The sequence below is a fragment of the Dendropsophus ebraccatus genome, chromosome 6 (assembly GCF_027789765.1).
Source record: "Dendropsophus ebraccatus isolate aDenEbr1 chromosome 6, aDenEbr1.pat, whole genome shotgun sequence".
Lineage (NCBI taxonomy): Eukaryota > Metazoa > Chordata > Amphibia > Anura > Hylidae > Dendropsophus > Dendropsophus ebraccatus.
Window position 1 is genome coordinate 93,707,232 of NC_091459.1, and position 22,194 is coordinate 93,729,425.

Here is a 22,194-nt window from a genome sequence, read left to right on the forward strand (position 1 = left end):
TATGATATTTTAGTGGATGTCTAATCTGCACACTACAGAACTGTAGAACAACATGCTTGTATTCCAAAGAGCCAAACCTTATTCTTTTGAATGTGAGACAACATCTCCCTCTAGTGGACAACTGGCATAATGATCTCTTGCTCACAGTTTACCGAAGACAGGAGATCATCAGTGTTATTAATTATCATATTATTTATTGCTGCAGATTATACCTGTGTATTTGCACAGGTTGACTATATGCAGAAAATTGTTTAGGTTGTATTTTACAGCTCAAATCTAAAATCTGCTAAAGGATTTTTTTGTTTGCTTATGCGCCATATTTTTTGCCTTGGGCTGTAGCAAATCTATAGCCCAAAACACATTTTTGAATTAACATCCCAACTAAAAAACATCTACCTTTTCTTCCAAAAAAAGACGCCAGTTATTGCTGTGTTTTAATTAACCAAATTGAAATGCCACTCAATGCACACAGTGTATAATGTATTTAATGACGGATGTTTTCTGCGTGGACGTTATTTTTTAGTTGTTTGCAAAAGTTAAATTTTTCCTTTTTCACCGTCCTTTTACCATCTTTACTATTAAATTCAATAGACTTTTCAATTAAAAACACACCCAAAGGCCAATTAGTCCACCCAAACTAAAATAATGCACCAACAGCTGTCATTGCACTGACTGGCGGACAAACAGCGAAATGACGGACGTCATTTAAAAAAAAAAAATGGACAGGAAAAAATGTAGTGGGAACATATGATTGATTTCAATAGGACTTAAAGGGAGTTTGTCATCAGGAAATTACATATTGCTTTAATTAAGTTTTATGCTAAACAAATTTTAAAAGAAATTCCTTTAATATAAGACAAGTCACCAGAGAAATAAAATTCCTTTTAAACTTCCAGTTGTACAGGATTGTTTTGGCCCGTTATTTTACTATTATGTGCATACACCCTACCAATAAACCTCTGATAAACCAATGATGAAGCTGCCACAAAATAATGCAGAAAATCCTTTTACTGTTATGAGTTATACACAGTGATGAGTTATACACAGTGATGAATACAGCAAATGTGACAGAACATGCTAGGAAGAATGGGAGAGAACATAGTTGGCAATGTATTTTACGGCCAGTGTAGTTTCTTTACAGGTCCCTCTTATCTGAGACTCAGGAAGGAGGAAGCCACATTTGCCCCTGTCACGTAGCTCGAAGGTGAAGGAATACCGAATTCCCTGTGCGTAGGCCCAGTCATCAGATGATCCAGAGGTGGGATCTAGATGGCCCAATTTAGTCAATTATTACATTCTATTATATGTGTCTGGCACAATAATATGATTACATTATTATTATTATTATTATTATTATTATTATTATTATTATTATTATTATTAGTAGTAGTAGTAGTAGTAGTAGTAGTAGTATTAACCGGTGAATATTGATATAACTATATCATAAAATAGATTTTATGGGGGAGATTTATCAAACAGGGTGTAAAGTGAAACTGGCTCAGTTGCCCCTAGCAACCAATCAGATTCCACCTTTCATTCCTCACAAACTCTTTGAAAAATGAAAGGTGAAATCTGATTGGTTGCTAGGGGCAACTGAGCCAGTTTCACTGTACACCATGTTTCATGAATCTTCCCCTATGTCTCTAGAAATGGCACAGTTCTGTTATTCTCCTCACTAGCCCAACAGCTTTCTATAACCTATTATTCAGCCCTATGTTTATATGCTGCTATCCAGAATATCTTCAAGTGCTGCCATTCCCATTTATATAAAATCTCTAAGGTTATAGTTCACACTGATGCCAGTCCCTTTTATCCTACTTCCTCTCACTGACTTCCAAGAATTCCAATTTTCCTTGCAATTGCTTACTGCTCCTATACGTCAGACCTCATCCATAAATGCTTCCCTAGACAGTGTCTCATTGTCTGTCCTTATCTGGCTTAGTTCTCCTATAACCTACTGTCTGCACCAATAAAAGACTTCTTATGAGCTGCCTCTATTCTCTGAAACTCTCTTTTTCCAAACAGTAGACTTGTACCAAAATTTTTAAAGGGGTTATCCAGCAAAAATATTTTTCTTTCAAATCAACTGGTTTCAGAAAGTTATATTGATTTGTAATTTACTTTTATTTCAAAATCTCAAGTCTTCCCATACCTATCAGCTGCTGTATGTCCTGCGGGAAATGTTTTCTTTTCAGTCTGACACAATGCTCTCTGCTGACCTCTCTAGCCGAGACAGGAACTGTCCAGAGCAGGAGAGGTTTTCTATAGGGATTTGCTACTGCGCTGGACAGTCCCTGTCGACATACAGCAGCTGATAAGTATAGGAAGACTTGAGATATTTAAATAGAAGTAAGTTACAAATCTATATAACTTTCTGAAACCAGTTGATTTGAAAAAAAAAAAAAAGAAAAAAAAAAAGATTTTTGCTGGATAACCCCTTTTATCCCATCCCAAAAAACCTACCACTTCAGTGTTGCCTGTTTCCATTCATCTCCAGCTTGACCTATAACATGTAGCCAGGCCAGCTGTAATAACACTGCGTTTCCCCATGATATTGAATGTTATTCCCCTTATGTTCCCCCTCACAGATAGCAAGCTCTTCTGGGCACCGTCCGCTCTTTCTACTGTGATTGCTCTATTGTATGTCAAGCTTATACAACATTAAGTAATGCATTACTATGGTCATAGACATCTGTATTCCTTTTCCCGATTTACTTACTGCTGACCAGGAATTGAAAAAAATAATAAAGGGAAACAAACAGTCACAATAATATACTTACATATTGTGGATGCAGATGGTCCATAGACATATTTCGTCTTGTAAAGGCTGGATAATGCTGATACGGCTCCTTTAGATATTTGGTCCTGCACATAAACATAATATGTTATATAGATTTATCTTCTTGTAATAAAGATCTGCTAGGACAGGGACCTGTCACATTGCATAACATACAGAGCAGGAGCAAGCTGAACAGATTCATATATTGTTTGTTGGAAACTATTCAGTAACTTATTGACTTATACTCCTGATGTTTTGGAAGACTTAGGAGTCTTTCCTGTTTGAATGTTTATAGAGATAACTGTCAGTCACTGATTAGGACCGCCCACTGGACTCCTAAAACCAGAAGAAGAAGGAATATAAATCAATATATGACAAGTTCTACTGAATCTTTTTCCATAAAACATTATCATTTTGATTAGAACATGTTTCTATATAACATGATGCAGATTAGACTTCATGTTAACCGTGACAGTTTCTTTTTAAAGGTGTATTAAATCAAATTGAAAAAAAAAAATTGCTGCTGGAGTGGGGAAAAATTGAAACCTATACTTACCTAGCCTTGGTCCCCATTGCTCCCTTGCTGTTTCAGTTTTTCCCCTTCTAGTCCCCTGCTCTTCTTTCTACATGGGACACCACTGCAGACAGTGATTGGCTGAGGTGGCAGATTATATGCAAAGTGCTTGTCTTGTATGCAGGAAGAAGACAAAAGATTGGGGGATCAGAAGAAGAACACTGCAGAGGGGTGTCAGGGCACCAGGGATTGGTAAGCATAGGTTTTCAATTGTTCTATTTTTATCAAGTCCTTTTTTTTTTTTTTTTTTAACCATAAACAGGAATAGGCCAATAAAACTAAGCACAGCGCTGACATAACTATACTAGCCATATGGTAAGTATGACTGTAGCATGTTCTGCATGAAATGTGTATGTGCACATCCATGCAACAGGAAAATTAAAATGATAGATTGCTGGAATATAAAATACTAAGAGGCCATTCACATGTTCTGCAATTACCGTCCATGCACAGACCATGTGCTAGGGACCAGAGTTTGGAACTCCAGGAATCAAGCTCTGTAACAATTTACTTTTTTGCGTGGCTCAGTCAGTACAGTGGCATGAACATTTAAACTATTTCGGAGCTCCCGGCATCATCATGAATGATGATGTCAGGAGTTCTCAAGTCAGTTCTTTAACTCGCTACACTGATCAGTTCTATAAACAGTTTACTTGCCAGTTCCTCTGCGTTGGGTGCTGGATCAAAGGTGTAGGAGTAAGGGTACAATAACATTTGGGAATATGAATGAATACTGATGTAGGCTTTGATTGATTGTAAGTTGTTGAGGATGAAGTTTGCTACATTCTTAGTTTCTTCCTCAGACCCTGGGGACTCTCCACAGTAGATCTCTGTACAGGGTTCATCCGACGATCCAATGTCTACAAAACACAAATGATCACTATCTTAATATATTGAATATTCGAGGAATAGTAATATCCTTTAAATATCCTTTTATCATGAAAAAGCAGTTTGAAGCTCTCCCCCCTGTCTTCATTGTTCTCCTATGGAGAGAGCTAAAGAAAAGACCAAAACAGGAGACCAACAAAGAGTTAATCTACAAATCCCTCACGGGATATCTCCTGTGACAGTCACCAGTGACCTGTCTGAGCTCGGATTACAGCTGTGACCCAGCTCCGTGCCTGTAATCCTCTGTTATCTGCTTTCTGCTGCCGGCTAACTCCCTCCTTCCTCCTCCCCCCTCCCTTCTCCCTAGAACAGACAGGGTACGTCTACTGCAACAAGTCACAATTTTCAGATTTTTCAGAGTGGATGAAAAAGAGGAAGGAGGGGGGGACCTGGGAAAAGGCTTTTTACATGCAGATAATGGCAGATTTGGCTAATAAACCCAATTACAAAGTTTCTTAAAATCGCCTGGACTATTGATTTCTGCAAAAAAAAAAAAAATACGACAGTGACTCTTTAACCCTTAGACGACCCAGGGCGTATAGTTACGCCATGGAAGTCTGTCCCCAGACGACCTAGGGCGTAACTGTACGCCCTGGGTGTTTCTCCCTCTATGAAGCGTGCTCCGGAGCGGAGCGCGCTTCATAGCAGGTGGGGGCCGGCTGCAATCAGCAGCCGGGACCTCACCGGCAATGACACGCTGCAGCGATCGCGCTGCCGCGTGTCATTAACTCCTTAAACGCCGCGATCGCGGCGCGACCGCGGCGTTTAAGTGTAAGTGACAGGGGGAGATCGGTAAAACGGACTGCCGGAGGTCTCTCACCTGCCTCCGTGCGGTCCGATCGGCGATCTGCTACACTGAGCCTGCACAGGCAGGCTCAATGAGCAGATCGCCGATAACACTGATCAATGCTATGCCTATGGCATAGCATTCATCAGTTCAGAAATCAAACTAATGTATGTAAAAGTCCCCCAAAGGGACTTCAAATGTGTAAAAAAAAAAAAGTTAAAAACACTAACACACTACCCCAAAACCCCTCCCCCAATAAAAGTCTAAATCACCCCCCTTTCCCATTATATAAATAAAACATATAAAAATAAATAAACAAATAAACATATAATATATCGTAGCGTGCGTAATTGTCCGATCTATTAAAATATAACAAGCGTCATTGCGAACGGTAAACAGCGTACACGAAAAGAGGGAAAAAAGTGCGCGGATTACCGATTTTATGTTACATTATATATAAAAAAAAATTAATAAAAAGTGATCAAAACGTCCGATCTTCACAAATATGGTATTAATAAAAACTAGAGATCATGGCGGAAAAAATTACACCCCATACAGCCCTGTTGGTGAAAAAATAAAACCGTTATAAGCGTCACAATAGGCCCATTTTATTTATAATTAATTGCCAAAAAAAGGATTTCATTTAAAAAAAATATATAACATTAAAGAATCTCTGTAAACCTGCATGTGGTTGTGTTCGGGCTGACCTATAGAGTAATAGTATCATGTCGCTTTTACCATATAGTGCATTACGTAGACACAGGAACCCCCCAAACGTTACCATATTGCATTCTTTTATACGATTTCACCTATTTATATCTTCATAAATAATATATTTGGAATTCCATCATACATGTTATGGTAAAATGAATGACGCCATTACACAGTACAACTATTCCTGAAACAAATAAGCCCTTACATGGCCTTGTAGATAAAAAACTGAAAGTGTTGGAGCTCTTAGAAGGGGAGGAGGGGAAAACGGAAACACTAAGATCAAAATTTGCGCGGTCCACTGGGTCATTTTGGGCCTGGTCCTCAAAGGGTTAAGGCAATATTTGCTGCTAATGTAAAAGTTCAGATGTAGCATCTGACATGACACTCACCATCTGCATGGTTAGCTGAAGATAAGTATAGTCACCTTTCTTAATAACTGTATTATGCTATCCCAGAAATGGGGATTATCACTGATTATTGGATCTCTGCTCATTTCTTTGTTCAAATAATATAAGGTCCCTTGTCATATAGGAGCTGCTGCTAGACAATTGTATATCCAGACACATTTGGGGTTCATTGTACTATGGACTGTATATTGCTTTCTTACCACACCATGAAATGTTAAAGTTCCTGTTTAGATCTGTGCCATAGCACATCTTGTCTGATGAAGGGGAGCGATTCTTTCTCCACATACGATCCTACAAAATATATATATAGTTTTTTCTTTAATCTTGGTCAGTACTAAAGTATTGGTTAATACTAAATACTAAATAGGGCAGACTAGATGGACCAAATGGTCTTTTTCTGCGGACAATCTTCTATGTTTCAGTATACACTGTGGGGGCATTATATTAGCTTTTATTATATTTCATCACCTTTTTCCAGGTATAAATGTAGCCATCTATGTTTAATACAGGGAGAATGTAGAAGTTCATTTTTGTCAATAGTTGCTTTATCTCTTCATCTTTGGAATATCCTGAAACAAGCTGAAGAGGAAGGAATTATACAATCAGCAGCAATTATAGACTCTTAGACATTTAAAGAGGTATTTCTAATGGATAGTTATGCCCTATCCCCAGTATGCAAAGGACAGGGAATAACTAAGAGGTCCCTAAGAGACTGCTGGGGCCCCTTGTCATTTTGGGAATGGATAACCTAAAATGGAGCTGAAGGCCCCATGTACATACTGCAGCAACATTAATTCTCTACATAGAAGAGATCCAAATGCAGGGCTAGGATGGTACATAACTTCCACAGATGGGAATAACTCTTTAACCACACTGGCTTGCTAACTTACATATAAAAAATAATAAACATTAGGAGATGTATTGAAGGTACATTCACTAACAGAAAAAAATGCAACCAGATAGAAATGTTGAATTTCAGCAAAACTCGTCATGTAGTTACTGTATGTTTGGGGACAGATATAGCAATAATTACAAGTGTGATTAGACTCTGGGTCCTGCCACGAGGGCATAAAATTTCTTCCCCCACTGCCCCATTAAAAGTCTACTTTTGGGTAATATACCTTACTGTAAGAGATCATTGACCGCTAGACCTGCCTGTACGATGCCAGTGCAATGCCCCTTGACAGACTTTTAGACAGACTGAAAGAAGTAGGATGGTCATTATAATGAACTGGCTGGCATAGAGGCCGTTCTGACCAAGCTGTTGGAATGGAGTAGTGGTTATGTTAGGAGCAGAGGTTATGAGAGGGCATGCACACATGGCGAACACTCTTTGGATGGCCCAGGCAGACAAACAGTATAGAGGATTGGTTGATCCACCAAAAAGCATGAGCAGCCCCCGTAGATTCCTTGTCCATCATCCAGACACAGTTGACATCTTCATTTTCAAGCAGAAGGAGCTTTGGTGGCACAGCAGCTATTACATGTCCTGCATGTGACAGCCAGCCATTGGGGCCTTCACTTGCAGTAGTGTGGCAAAAAAGAAACCTAAACTCCTATGGGCTGGAACTGAAGCAATTTTAGCTATGGTTCCAGGTTCTGTTTGAGATCTCATGATGGTCTTGCTGGAGTATGGAGGCCCCATGGCCAGCATGTCAATCCTGCCCTTACTGTGAAGATACACACTGCTCCAACTAATGGAGATCTAGGAAGCCATCGCATATGACAGTCAGTCATCCCCAGTAGTAATATGTGCAGGACACCCTGCAGCCACACCTGTTACTTTTTATGGCACAGCTTCCAAACTGATTTTTTCCAGCAGGATAATGCTCATCCATACACCATATGGGTTTTCCAGGAAAGTCCCCAGCAGATTGCAACACCTCTGTGACCTGCCTGATCATCATATTTATTATCAATTCAGTATATATGGCGAGCCAGCTTAGGCAACCTACAGTATCTATAGGCCAGCTTCAACATCTGTGGGACAATATGCTTCAGGATGCAATACAGACTTATATAACAGAAAAAGCATGTTGACAATCTTGAACAAGAAGCAGACCATTTTTATTATTCTTAGCCAGCTACTATAAGGAAGGCTTAGGCCACTTTTATTGGGGCTCTAGATAAGAAGCCTGGCCAGACACGGAGCGACTAGAGGGGTGAGAATAGTTTTTTTATTCATCCTTTGACTTCTTGATGACTAACCATTTTATGTCAATCTCAGAAACCATTTAAAATGTAAAAACCCCTGTTATGCTTAAATAATATACTAATTATGTATAATAACTGCACTGACCTCTCTAACAAACCACTGACAGAAAGCAGGTGAGATCCATTCTCTGGCATGTATACCACAGTCCATGAAGATGGCCGGGCCTTCAAGGTTTGGGTGCCCAACCTATGCAAAATAAGAGATATACAATGCGAGTGTTGTACTGTACAGAACATAATTACCATTGTCTATTATTATATCTGTTTCAGGAAGAATAAAGTAAAATAGAATTTATGTAATGAGAAAATGTTGACTATTTGTGTCATTCTTGAATTGATAGCCAAGAACAAAATTCCTCATTTAGCCATCGATCTCTTTTTTCCTGCTTTCAGATTCACAGTTTACATAATTTAAAATATTTCCATATCAGAAATGTCCACTAAATACCAGTTCCATGCATAATACAGTAAGTGGAGAGCTATGCATTAAGTGTAGTCTGAAAATGGTGGAGCCAAGTCATGTCCTGGCAGTCGCTCTATTGATTGAGAAGGTTAAATATTGAATACACAAAATGTCCATATCCCTAAAAAGTCTACTGTACAAAATATTTAAGGTAAAGTTTCTCATCTCATTGTTATTTAGCGTGGTACCTGCCTGTTCAAAATATCTCTCCTAAAAAGTGAACTTTTATCGATAAATCTAGATTAGTGTTGAGCAGAGAGGCAACATTTTCCAAACTCAAACGCTCAGCATTTGACTCCCCACAGCTGTAGAGGTTGCATGCAGCCCCAGAAAGTCCTGGAAAACATGGACACAACCATAGGCTATGTTCACACAATGTATTTTTTCGTATTTCTACGGCCGTTGTTGCCGATTGCAACAATGGGCGTAGTTAATACGAAAAGATTTGTTGCCTATTTGTCTTTGGGATCCCAGCCGGAGCGTATACACATAGTATACGCTCCGGCCGGGATTCCTCGCGGCGCCGCAAACAACTGAAGTTTCAGTTTTCTGCGACTGCTATTCGGTGAATAGCGGCCGCAGAAACCCATGTCAGTGCACACTATGAAGTGAGCGGCTTCGGCCGCTTGCTTCATAGTGTGCAGTGGGAAGTTCTGATGCGGGCGCGCTAATGTGCCCGCATCAGAACTCTACGGCCATAAAGATCATCCGGCCAGTACTGCAGTACTGGCCGGGATGATCTTTTCAGGCACCGGCCACTTCATGATCCGGTCACGGAACGACCGGTCTCTTACGCCATGTGAACATGGCTGTAGGCTGTATCCATGTTTTCCAGGACTCCCTACCCAAACGCTAGATCCATGACTGTATTCATGTTTTCCAAGACTCCCTAGGGCTGCATCCAACCTCTGTAGTCACATGGAGTCATATGCAGAGCGTTTAGGTTCGGAGGAGTACCAGATGTGTCATAAAAGTCTCACAAGAAAATACCTCTGTTCGGTGTCATTCACACCTCAGTTATATACGGTCTGCAAGATGACTGTATACAACAAATTGAACTCTTGAAGAAGTTTAGCTGTTTCAGAGCTCTCAGCATCATAATAAATCATGATGCTGAGGTCAAGACTCCATGATATAGAATCAGCTTGTAGAGCATATATACTGGATGTACACAACTCACTAAATCATATCCATGGTATAAGAGACAAAAACTCTGGGTGCTGAACATGCTACTGCTTTAATAGAGGCTGAACTATTGGATGTGACCACTATTTTTTTCTTACCCTCAGAACATACATCTCATTGCCTTCATAGGTTTTCCCAATTTCTATGCGGCTCACCAGATTGGAATGATCAGTAGCCATTTTGCTGATCCAATCAGCAATCTAGAATGGAACAAAATAAAGAAAAACAAAAGATAATAAACATCATAAATGGTTCTCTAAAAATAAAGCCGCATATTATAGCGCTTCCCTCTTGCCATCTCAGGCTATGTTCATACACAGTAAAAAAAAAATCTAAATACAGTTGTAATTTTGGGTGGAAATAAAACAAATGTTTGAACAGGTGAAAAAACAGCCTTAGGCTATGTTCATACAACGTTGTTTTTGAGTAAAGAACAAATGCTGAGGAAAGCAAAGGAATCAGCATCCGTTCTCTACTACAGGGGTGGCCTTGCATTGAAGTTAATGCAATGTTGCCCACTGTGTTCATACATTGTTATTTTAACGCCCGTTCTTTACATGCCTATTATTTATGGACACTGTCCACCAAACAGCGTCCGGAAATAATAGCTGTTGACACAACAGCTGTAAAGTCGTCGAATGGCACACCTAAAAGGTGCCCGCAAGTCAGTTGTAAAAAGAGAACGTTCCTGCAGCCAGTACAGAGGTATTGGCTGCAGGAACGTGCTGCATGCACCCCAGTGGCCTGCAGTGTAGTGCTCAACTTCAAAGACAAAAGATGCTTGATCAAATTGACTGCTTGACTGAATAGAATTTAAAAATTCTTTACTTTATTCCAATATCAACATTACAGGTAGAGAATACAGCGTTCTGTGTGTTAGGCTTTGTTTATAAACCATCAGAATGATGGCCTTTTTTAGTATACGGACATCAATTAACAGCAAATGCTGGCTGTTATTTTTTTTAAATCAGTCTGCTAAAAACGGCCGTCGTTATGACAGTGTGTGAACATAGCTTCATAATGTATGGAGTGTGGATTTTTTGTGCTGTGTCAGGTTTATATAAAATTTCACTTAAAAACATATAAACAATAACACATACTGTATCTACAAATGTATAAATGTTTCTTACCGTCTTCCAATCATTGTACTTAGTATATTTATGCTTATACTTCTGGTGACCGGGGCTGTCAAGCTGCGCCTCAATCCCTGCCTGAAGGTCATGGAATAAAACCCTAATAAAAAAGAATAGTTGATATATGTTACTTTTTCTAATGTTGTTGCCTAATCGATTCACTCTATGTCTGTGTCACCAGTTACGAACTCTGGGGTGGACACGTTCAAGTTTAAATAGGCATATTCCTCTGAAACATCGGCTTTTAAAAACACTGGGGCTGAACCATACAACTGGAGGCAATCCTAGGTCCAACCATATTGTGGCAAAAGGTTGAAAAGTTCAAGGGGACCAAATACTTATGCAAGGTACTTGTATATACTGTTTATATTTTGTTAGTGATGTCCGTGCATCCGTTGTGTTAAGTGTAAAATAATAAATGCACGTAATAAATTGAATACTGAGGACTATGTAAAAATAATAATAAACCTTACCTGACCACGCTTCCTGGTGTTCTCCAAACTTCTGCCCGCTCCTTGCAGCTGCCGCTGGAACTTCAGGGTGGTTCTCTGATATAACAGGCCGCTCAGCCAATCACTGGCCATAAAGTTGTCCTGTCTTGGTCAGCGATTGGCTGAGTGGCCTGTCACTTTAGAGACTGCCTCTTAATTTCCAGCGTCAGCTGCTTGGAGTGGGCAGAGATTTGGATAACACCAGAGAGCATGGTCAGGTATGTGAAACTTTTATTATTTATTTTACATAGTCCTCAGTTGTCAATTTTTCAACATGTTGAAAGACAATGACCAATGACAAAATCAGCCTGATTAGGAAGATTATCGCTTCATGTAGGATATTATGGCTCAGAATGATCAATCTGTATCATTTTTTCTCAGGAATCAATCATGGTACATTATGAGCTGTGATTGGTTGCTATCTGTTTGAGACACAAATTATACACATTTTTGTCGCAGATCGATGGTCTGTATATCTTTATCAATAGGTAAAATCAAAATTAAAGGTGTTCATATAATGGCACCTACTCAAATTGCATAGTATTCTGCCTCAGGAGTTGGAAGGCGGTGTCAGTGTGATTTGAATGAATATGAAAATTCACTGTCATATTTGGTGCCATTCTTGATGATGAATCTGGGTGCCAGAAGTCCAGCTAAAGGAAGGTACAAGGTTAGTGCTGCATAGAGATAATGCATATCTTATGTTCTATGTACAGTATTAAGACATAGACTGGTTTCCTTAGGTTAGCCATATACATTCGACAGAATAGGGTAATTGCTGACAAACTGTTAAATAAACACAGCTATATTTTAATTCATATTTGGCCCTACAGGAATCGCCATGTTGGTTGTGCGACCCCTTCACACATGTGACCCCATAGTTGCAGAAAATCCATCTAGGGCTAGGAAGCTTGATATGGTGATTCCTGGTCATGTGACCAGGAATGGCTGTGTATCCCACCAGCCTTATTGAAAGCCCCTTGCTAAATGAAGCTAGAGCAGTGATCAGTAGATTCTTCAGCCCTGTTTTGAAAAAAGAGAAGAAAAACTTTAAAGCGTAACTGTCATTTCAGGGGCATTTTTCTGAAAACATTAAATATCAACAGTACAAGCGATTTTAAGAAACTCTGTAATAGGTTTTATGTACTAAAAGGGTTTCCTTTTGGACTGAAAAAGCAATCTCCCAGCCTCCCCCCTCACATCAAATGAAGCAGGATTTCTGTCTCCATTATGTGGCTATGGAGAGGGGAGGGGCTGTTAGGAGTGACTGAGCACGGAGCAGTCCTGCAAAGCACAACACCCTGCAATCTTCTCTCAGTAAGTTCATAGATAAGCACTGACCTTTCTGACCCCAGAATCCTGCGTTTTAGGTGCCCAGAGAGTCTACAAACAGCTGACCTTCATGTCACCTGCTCCCTCATCTCCCTCAGCCCCTCCCCCTTCATAGGCTTACAATGGAGAGAGCAGAGCCCGTCTTCACTGGCTTCTCTGTAATGAAGACGTGTTTGCCTGATAATGCACAGATAAGAAGTCAGGGGGGGAGGCTGGGAGATTGCTTCTTGAGTACAGAAGGAGGCTTTTTTGGCTGATTAAACCTATTACAGAGTTTCTTAAAATCGCTTAGACTACAGATTTCTGCAATAAAAAAAACATGACAGTTACACTTTAAGTGTTTGATGTTCATTAGAACAACAGATAAATAGAATTTCCAGGAGTAAAAATACAGATGTCTATCATTCTGCTGATCAGTGTGGACACAGTGCTCTCTGCTGCCACCTCTGTCCGAAGAGGAGAGGTTTACTATTGGGATTTGATAACACTCTGGACAGTTCCTGTTATGGGCAGAGGTGGAAGCAAAGAGTACCTGGTCATTATTAAAAAAATACACCACTTCCTGCAAGACATACAGCAGCAGGTAAGTTCATGAAGGCTTGAGGTTTTTTTTTTTTTTTTAAATAAAGGTACAGTGGTGCCTTGGATTACAAGCATAATTCGTTCCGGGACAGTGCTTGTAATCCAAAACCACTCTTAAACCAAAGCAAATTTTCCCATAAGAAATCACTGAAATGCAGACAATTGGTTCCACACCCCAAAAATAATGATTTTATATTCTGAATAACATGTAAAACACATGAAACAAACATTTATAAACAGCTGAATATGTGATATTATAAGTTACTGTACAGTATAGCAATCAGCATGTGGAGTATAATGTATAGTAAAGGCATAAACCTGAAAAAACAGCTGCAGCTTGTAGATATAGGAAAGAACCGCAGATCCCCATAATGCAGTAGCGTAGTACAACAGGCTAGAATAGAGAAGCAGGGCTGCTGTCAGAGGTTTGTGTGGTCACATGACAACAATGGAGAAGGGTGGGTGTTCAACATGGACCAATCAGGACTGACAGAGACTGCAGGGAGTATGAAGGAATGAGCAGGACATATGTGGGCACATACATGCAGCGCTCTCTGTCCAGGGAGAGAAGGGTTACAGCTATGGAGAGATTACCTCCACAGTCCTGTCCCCTGATGCAAGCCCCAGCCTGAAGTAGATCTGCCATGATTTGGAAGGTGACGGAGACTTCCTGGGTCAGAGTACAGAGCTGTAGACCCCGCTATGCAGACCATGCCCCTCCCCCACTCTCCCTCCCACCCAGTACAGGGAACTCTTAAACCAAAGCAATGCTCTTAAACCAAGTCACAATTTTGAAAAACTGTGAGCTCTTAAACCAAAACGCTCTGAAACCAAGTTACTCTTAAACCAAGGTACCACTGTAATTTATAAATCAGTATAATTTCTGACACTAGTTGATTTGAATTTTTTTTTAAAATCTGGAATACCCCTTTAATCATAGGTCAGCATTGTTTTATTTAAAGTGACACTGTCACCCCACTTTTGCATTCTGACTTCTCTACACAGGTGTAAAAGGTAAATTTAGCAGTTTTCATACCTTAAGGTGCGTTTACACGTAACGATTATCGTGCGAATTTGCACGATAACGATTGAATTCGAACGATAATCGTACGTGTAAACGCAGCGAACGATCAAACGACGAACGATACATCGCTCATTTTGATCTTTCAACATGTTATCAAATCGTCGTTTGCAAAAAATTCGCAAATCGTTACGTGTGAACAGTCATTTGCCGATTTAACCAATGTGTGAGATAGGCTTAAGCATTCGCAAAAACGATCGCAAAACGAATTTTCCGTACGATATATCGTACCGTATTAACGCTGATCGTTATGAAAAAAAATCGTTACTCCGACATCGTTAATCGTACGATCGGGCCAATTATCGTTTCGTGTAAGCGCACCATTATTTTATATCATACATCAGGTTTGTTCAAGTAAAAAGTAATCTTTTATCAACTGTAGATTGTGCTAAGTGGGCGGGGCTTAACGGGAACAGCGCCACTTAGCCCCGCCCACAGTGTCACTGTTGACCTCGCCCCTCTGTGACGTCATGGAGGGCAAATAGCTGGAAGCTGATGTTTCCTACTTAATGCGCACTGCTCTTCTGGGAAGTCTCGAAAAGTCTGCTACGCTCAGTTGTGAAGGGCTGGGGCTCGTAATACCCAACCTGGCACTTGCTGTGCTTGTTGGGCAAAAAGTGGTAAGATGGCACCCTATCTAAATGTGAGTATTGTCCTCTTCTCTACACTTCTACTAACACTCATTCCAGCAGATTACACTACTGCTTGGACAAGGCCCCAAGGACGGTCTCCATACTCATTCCTCAAGCTACCTCAACCTCTAGTCTTCTCTTCCCTTGTCTCCTGCACCTGCTCTTAAAGTTATCACCACAACTGTATTGAATTGCACTGAAGTTCTTCCAGTAAAGAAAGTTACCCTGGTTAAATTATTGCACCTGCACCCACACCTTACACTTGGGTAACCCCTTTTTACCTCAAACACAGTGCCCATGTGTCTGGGGGTGGGTTCCAACACCACTCCTGGCTACCGTGACAAATGCCCAAGTGACCCAACACCCACTTAGCTGCAACACCATCTAGTAGCTACCCTGGCGAACGGCACTATTAGATAGCCATTAGATCAGGGAGACAACTGTTACTTCTCATATATCTGTCTGTGATTTCAGAATGTATAAAAATGCTTTTATTATATATGAAGAGTAAAAGAGGCTTTCCTGAGCTCCTGAAGTGCAGCAAGCTGTAAGGGCCTGGTCACACTATGGAATTCAATACAAAATTCTGTGCAGAACCCCTCGGCGCCGAATCTTGCCTTCTATCTGTTTGAATGGGAGGGCTCGTGCCTCTCTGCTCAAAGAATTGACATGGCCCTAACACCTCCTTACTCCTCGCTTTTCCATACTTGACCCTGCTTGTGACTCCAGGTTTCCAGGGGGTTGGGAGAGGTAGCTTACAGCATTGCAGCTATTCAGGAGCTTGAAAAAGACTCTCTTGATTTCTGGTACCAGAGAAGGGCTTGGTTCAGACACTGTTTTTAATGGCTGTTTGACGGCCATCTTTTTGGATGTCTGTAATTTTGAGGCTAAAACAACATCTGTGATTTCAAAATAACAAATATTATTTGGCTTCAAAATGACGGTATCCGGAAAAACACCCATCAAACAGCCAATAAAAGATGGTGTGTGAACCTAGCCATACAATATACTACCAACTGTTGCTAACATGGGCATTCTTTGCGAACTGCAGGTGGCGTATCAACTTGTCACTTTAAGCAATGGTGCAGCCATGTGCAGCCTGCAATTTATCAGTGACTAGAAAAATTATTGCTAATGCCCGCTAACACTTGCTATTCAATGATAGCTGCATCTGGACTTGCCACTGCTTAAAGAAGTTATCCATGATTAAAAGAAGCATAATTGTTTTCTTGCAAAACAGCACCACCCCTGTCTACAGGATGTGTGTGGTATTACAATTAAATTTAATTCAGTTCAATGGAACTTAGCTGCAAAACCACATCCAAACAGGCAGGAGAGGTGCTGTTCTGAAAACAATGCAACAAAATGCCATAAGTGAGCCTGATTATTTGTTAATTTGACAAAAGCTCTGTGTGTAGAAACAGCCTCAGTCAGAATAAATAATCAAAGAACAGTAAGGGTGGGTTCATACTACGGAATTCTCGCGGATAAACTTCGCGGAATTCCATCAGCTGTCTGCGCGCACGGCTGCGCGCCTTTCTGCCGGCCCCATAGACACCATTCTATGGGCTGGCGTATTCCGCTATCCGCCGAAAGAACTGACATGTCACTTCTTTCGGCGGACAGCAGAATACGCCCGCCCATAGAATGGTGTCTACGGAGCCGGTGGAAAGGTGTGCAGCTGTGCGCGCGGACAGCCGACGGAATTCTGCGGAGTTTATCTGTGAGAATTCCTCAGTATGAACCCACCCTAAATGTGAAAAAAGTGGCCAGCTGGTAGTAAGAAGTATAAAAAAAAACCTTCATTTTGAACTATCCACTATCTAAGGTCAATAAATCTAACCAGCTTTTAGACCAGAGAGCTGATTCTTAGGAGGTTTACTCCTTAATCATGGCCATGACCTCCGCAACGTGTCGGAGCTTTTGTTTTAACCACGTATGTCTTTTTCTGTTTGATGTTGGACGCCAAATAAAGTTTTCTACATTTGAAGGAGCTGTGGATATCGTTTTCGCTGGAATCCATGCGAGTTACTGCTCGCAATACTCAGCATTACACGTGCTTCTACTACGGGACACTTAAAGTGTCACTGTCGTGAAATATTTTTTTGCAGAAATCAATAGTCCAGGCGATTTTAAGAAACTTTTTAATTGGGTTTATTAGCCGAAAAATGCATTTTTATCATGAAAAAGCAGTTTGAAGCTCTCCCCCCTGCCTTCTTTGTTCTCCTATGGAGAGAGCTAAATAAAAGACCAAAATAGGACAACAAAGAGTTAATCTACAAATACCTCACCCTTTATCTCCTCTGACAGTCAGCACTGACCTCTCTGAGCTCTGATTACAGAGTTCACCCAGCTCTGTGCCTGTAATCCCTTTGTTCACAGCTTTCTGCTGTCGGCTAACTCCCTCCTCCCCCCTCCTCTCTCCCTAGAACAGACTGGGTACGTCTGATGCAACAGAAATACAGATAATGGCATTAGGGATGGTCTTAACCGAGTTTGGTTCGGGTTCGTCTGAACCCGAACCCGCGGTAATGATTTCCGCTGTCTGCCCACTCCGTGGAGAGGGCGGATACAGCGGGAGGACCGCCTGGAAAACTGGGATACAGCCATAGCCATAGCCTGTATCCCGGTTTTCCAGGTGGTCCTCCCGCTGTATCCACCCGAACCCTCCCTCTGTATCCACCCGAATCATACGAACCCGAACCTCGGCAGGTTTGGACCATCCCTAAATGGCATATTTGGCTAATAAATCCAATTACAAAGTTTCTTAAAATTGCCTGGACCATTGATTTCTGCAAAATAAATAAATAAAATACGACAGTGACTCTTTAAGCTGCACTATGGATACTACAGCGGGATGGTGAGCAGGCATTGACTTTGTTCTGCATTTTGTTTACTGACCAGACCTAGACCTGCACCAGTTTATGCAACTTTTTAAATAGTCACAAAATTATAAATTGGCTGCAAATCCTGGATTATACAAATTTTTGGGTGAATACTAAAAACTCGCTGATTAAAAAAAAAAGAAAAAAAGCTGCATCTAAAAAATATTCATCTATCGAATACTGGTTCATAATTTAGACCAAAAATGGGTGAAAAGTTTAATTATTTACCTAAAAAGAGGCACAATGCCCGTGATAGGTGTCCCCCATTGTCTTTTGAAGAGACCTATACCATAAGTCTGCAATGATGGTTGTGGTTTTTCATGCTGCAAACAGTGTGTGTGCATTGCCTCAGTATGCTATGATGCTATAAATTTTCATCAGTTGGAAAGGACATTGAATGACATAACTATAGCTGTGACATTTTAATCCTGGTCATATGATTACCGATTATATATACCGACACACAATTGTGTAAAAAATACACCAAAGTGGCTTGTGAACATTTGTCATTGACAGTTACTTACATGGAATGTCCTGTCCATACTTTTAATAAGCTCGACATGTTCTTCTGTCTCCAGCTGAACCTGGATCACCTTATGTCTGGAATGAATGTTGGAGATTAGAATGTGACGCTTAGCCAGGTGTACTTACTCTTATATGAATATCTAGAAATACAAAGGTTACCCATGAAAAGTCAGTCTTGGTGACACCAAGCAGATGGCAGAAGCACAAAACCAGATCCACAACCAAGTCATTGTTCTCACATTGGTGTTCAGTTGGTCTGAGCACAGTCTTCTACTTTTAGTAGATAGTGTTATCTGATGGAGTTGTTCCTCCTCCCCCGCTCTGTGTTACTGTTCTGTTAACAGCTTTCTGGTTTCAGATGATGTGGACAATTTTTCTGTCCCTTACCATATTCATGATAAAAGCAGCCATTGTATAAATTTGCCTGATAATTTGCTACACTGTATTAGGCCATGTTAACACAAGGTAAGTTCCTTAGTAATCACGGCCGTTTTTGCCTGATTAGTATGGAACTTACATTGTGCTGAAGGCTGAGGGAATCCCATCCGGGATCTCTAGTGGCGCCGCAAGAAACTGACATGTCAGTTTTCTGCGGCCACTATTCAAAGAATAGGGGCCACAGAAAACTCTGTCAGTTCACACGGTGAATTGTGTGCAGTGGGGAGTTCTGATGCGGGCACACACTGATGTGCCCGCATCAGAATTCAGCGGCTAACGATCATATGGCCGGTACTGCAGTACCGCCGGGGTGATCTTATCTGACACTGGCCGTTCCGTGACCCGGCCGGGTCACAGAAAGGCTGGTGTCATACAGCGTCTGAACATAGCCTTAATCTGAAATTCAGGTGGTGTAGCTTACAGAGAATAACCTGCAATGGATACAAATGTACCCACTCCACCCACAGCTTATGACAGGACTAGTTATACAATGTAGCTGGACACATCATGCAACATCCTGTTACCACAGTGCACGTTGTGTCGCTAGGTGGGTGCAATACAGATATTGCCACTGAACTGGGTTTGGGGCATCATTATTGACCTGAGGGTGCCCTCACTTATACTTTTTGTTTGGCGTTTTCTACGTCACAAAAAAGCCATACACCAATGGCATTTTTTCATGGGGTTATTATACTTTTTGACATTCTGACGTTTTTTGGATTGGTGTTTTTACCTAACCATGGACTTCACTGCTGAAGTCTTTGTACGGGTCAAAAATCTTGAACTGAATGCACCCATTCCAGAAAGGAAGTGGTTAAGTGAGTTTTCTGTGTACCAGGTTGCTGGGGGGGGGGGTTTACAGTCTCGTTCCCAGGTGGTTAAATGAACCCCATGTGGGCCAGACTGTACTCCTTTGTGTGTGTGTGGTGCTGTGGATGATTAACTTACCCCCGGTCTTCCCCCCATCTTCTTTAACCAGCAGCTGAGCCAAGACTCAGCTGCAGCCTTTGATTGGCTGAGATTACGCATGTGCACCATTATCTCAGCCAATCAGTGATGTCCCAGCTGCAGCCGCTGATTCCATGTGGTGACATTTGAAGAGCCAGAGCCTGTAGCTCAGTTTGCCAGGCTCTGATGAAGACTGGAGACATGAGTGGTGAGTATAAACAGGTCTCCCCTTCTCCCCCTAGCACTGCACCCCTCTCAGCAAGGTAGGGGGGCACTTAACCCCCTTCCTTGCTGGGATGGGCACCTTCTGAGATCAGTTTGCACCCCCCATGGGGTTAAATGTGTTTGTTATGCATCCTCACTTAACCCCTTATGTGCTAGACTATAAGCAGCAGTTCTGCTCATGGCTTTTTTTGGTGTTTTTCCCTGATAATTTTCAGATATCGGTATTCAGAGGATTACCTCAGATTCAGCCCAGGAGCGTCAAAATTGGCATTCCTGGACTTGGCTGCTGCTGTTTGTTTTTTTAACCTGGCTGGCCATCAATGTAGTCCACCAAATCCGTCACAATCCTCTGGATAGCGATATCTGAAAAACAAAAGGGACAAACACAAAGAAAAGAAATATAGCAGAACACCCCTCATTTTGACAGGTGTGCTGCACCTTTCATTATGCAGCATCTTGCCAGATGCTGCTTTCATTCTGGCCACACTTAACCCTCTGTGTTCCAGACTAAACAATGTGTCCCCCAGGGGATTAAGTGAGGATGCATACCATACACACTTATCCCCATGGGGGGCCACATTAATCTCACACTGTACCCATCCCAGCAAGAAGGGAGTAACCTGCCCCCTTTCCTTGCTGGGATGGGTTCAGTGCTAGGGGGGTCTCCTGGGGACCAGACTGTGGTGTTTCTCTCACAGAATACCGCAGCGGCTATGGCACTTTTTTTTTTAGCGGAGCAGAAGACTTCCATTGAAGTCTATGGTAAAAAAATTCCACAGTTTGATGAAAAACGCCAAACCCTCATCATGCTGAGTTTTTTTTTATAAAACTGCCACAGAGCCTCAAAAACGCCAAGGAGGAGAGAAAAACGCCACCCCAAAAAGGCAAAATTATAAGGCAAACATATGGCAGCTGTGTTTTTTTTTTTTTTTTTAAATGCCATGGTGTTAAAAAAAAAAAAAAAAAAAGCCAGTGTTAAGCCAGCCTAATGTTTAAGCTATGTATTTGACATTTGCTTTTTTTTTAGTTGCTCCATGTTCACTGTTTCCCTTTGGAAAGTAAAACATTATTGCAAAGGTAAAAAAAAGTGTCTGATGCAGAGGTTAAAACTAGCTCCATTTTATTTTGCAGTAGTATTTTTTTTATTTATCCTTAGGAGTTTCTTCAAGGACCTTAGAACAGGGTATGACTGATAAAATATGATAATATCTTGATTGCACAAAGTACGGTTAAACTATCTCAAACTGTTTTGTTTTGCAAAAAATGATAAGATAACGCTAATTGTTAAACTGCAAAATGTTATCAATCTATTTAAAATGATGAATTTAACAGTGTCTTGTGACTGCCACATATGTGGTATATATGATTTTAAAGGGGATCTCCTCTCTTAAAGAAAAGTCCCCATTAACCAAAATCTCAGAGAAAAGAATAGGAAATTATGGATTTCAACACAAAAAAGGGTGGGGTGGGGGGGATCTGAGGACCAGCATACGCAGTACTTATATGCTGGTTTTAAATTAGGCCCTGGAATTGGGGTCTCAGTAACTCTTTATGCTCTATTAGCATAATCTAGTCCCAAATAGTTTTCTTCCTGAGGGGTATATTAAGAATACATGTAGGAAACTCACAACTACAAATAATTTGTTGCATTGGGGAAGCTGTGATCCAGCTCTCAACAGTTTTGCACTGAGAGGACTGAACACAGAATACATGTACATATTATATTGGTGAGCAGTTTCTTACTATTTGTTGAACATTTAGGAAAAAAAATGTTAAAGAACACTTTAAAACTAGGGATGAGCCAACCAGCCGAGGTTCGGGTTCGTATAAACCTGAACTATCGGCTTCTGATTCCCGCTGTCTGCCCGCTCCATGGAGAGGGTGGATACAGCCTGAGGACTGCCTAGAAAA

The 22,194-nt window shown here is 41.0% G+C and overlaps 1 protein-coding gene across 1 annotated transcript; it reads right to left on the minus strand.

The window, feature by feature from the left end:
• Positions 1 to 489: 489 nt before the first annotated feature.
• Positions 490 to 18,939, minus strand: LOC138794941 (carboxypeptidase B-like). Its single transcript, XM_069973878.1, has 11 exons — positions 18,832 to 18,939; positions 18,672 to 18,747; positions 12,164 to 12,288; positions 11,142 to 11,244; positions 10,110 to 10,211; positions 8,449 to 8,550; positions 6,618 to 6,728; positions 6,350 to 6,440; positions 4,011 to 4,213; positions 2,781 to 2,865; positions 490 to 1,265 (listed from the first exon to the last, which is right to left on the minus strand). Exons 1-11 carry the CDS (start codon positions 18,900 to 18,902, stop codon positions 1,078 to 1,080), a joined length of 1,257 nt encoding a protein of 418 aa, XP_069829979.1. The 5' UTR covers positions 18,903 to 18,939; the 3' UTR covers positions 490 to 1,077.
• Positions 18,940 to 22,194: the final 3,255 nt, after the last annotated feature.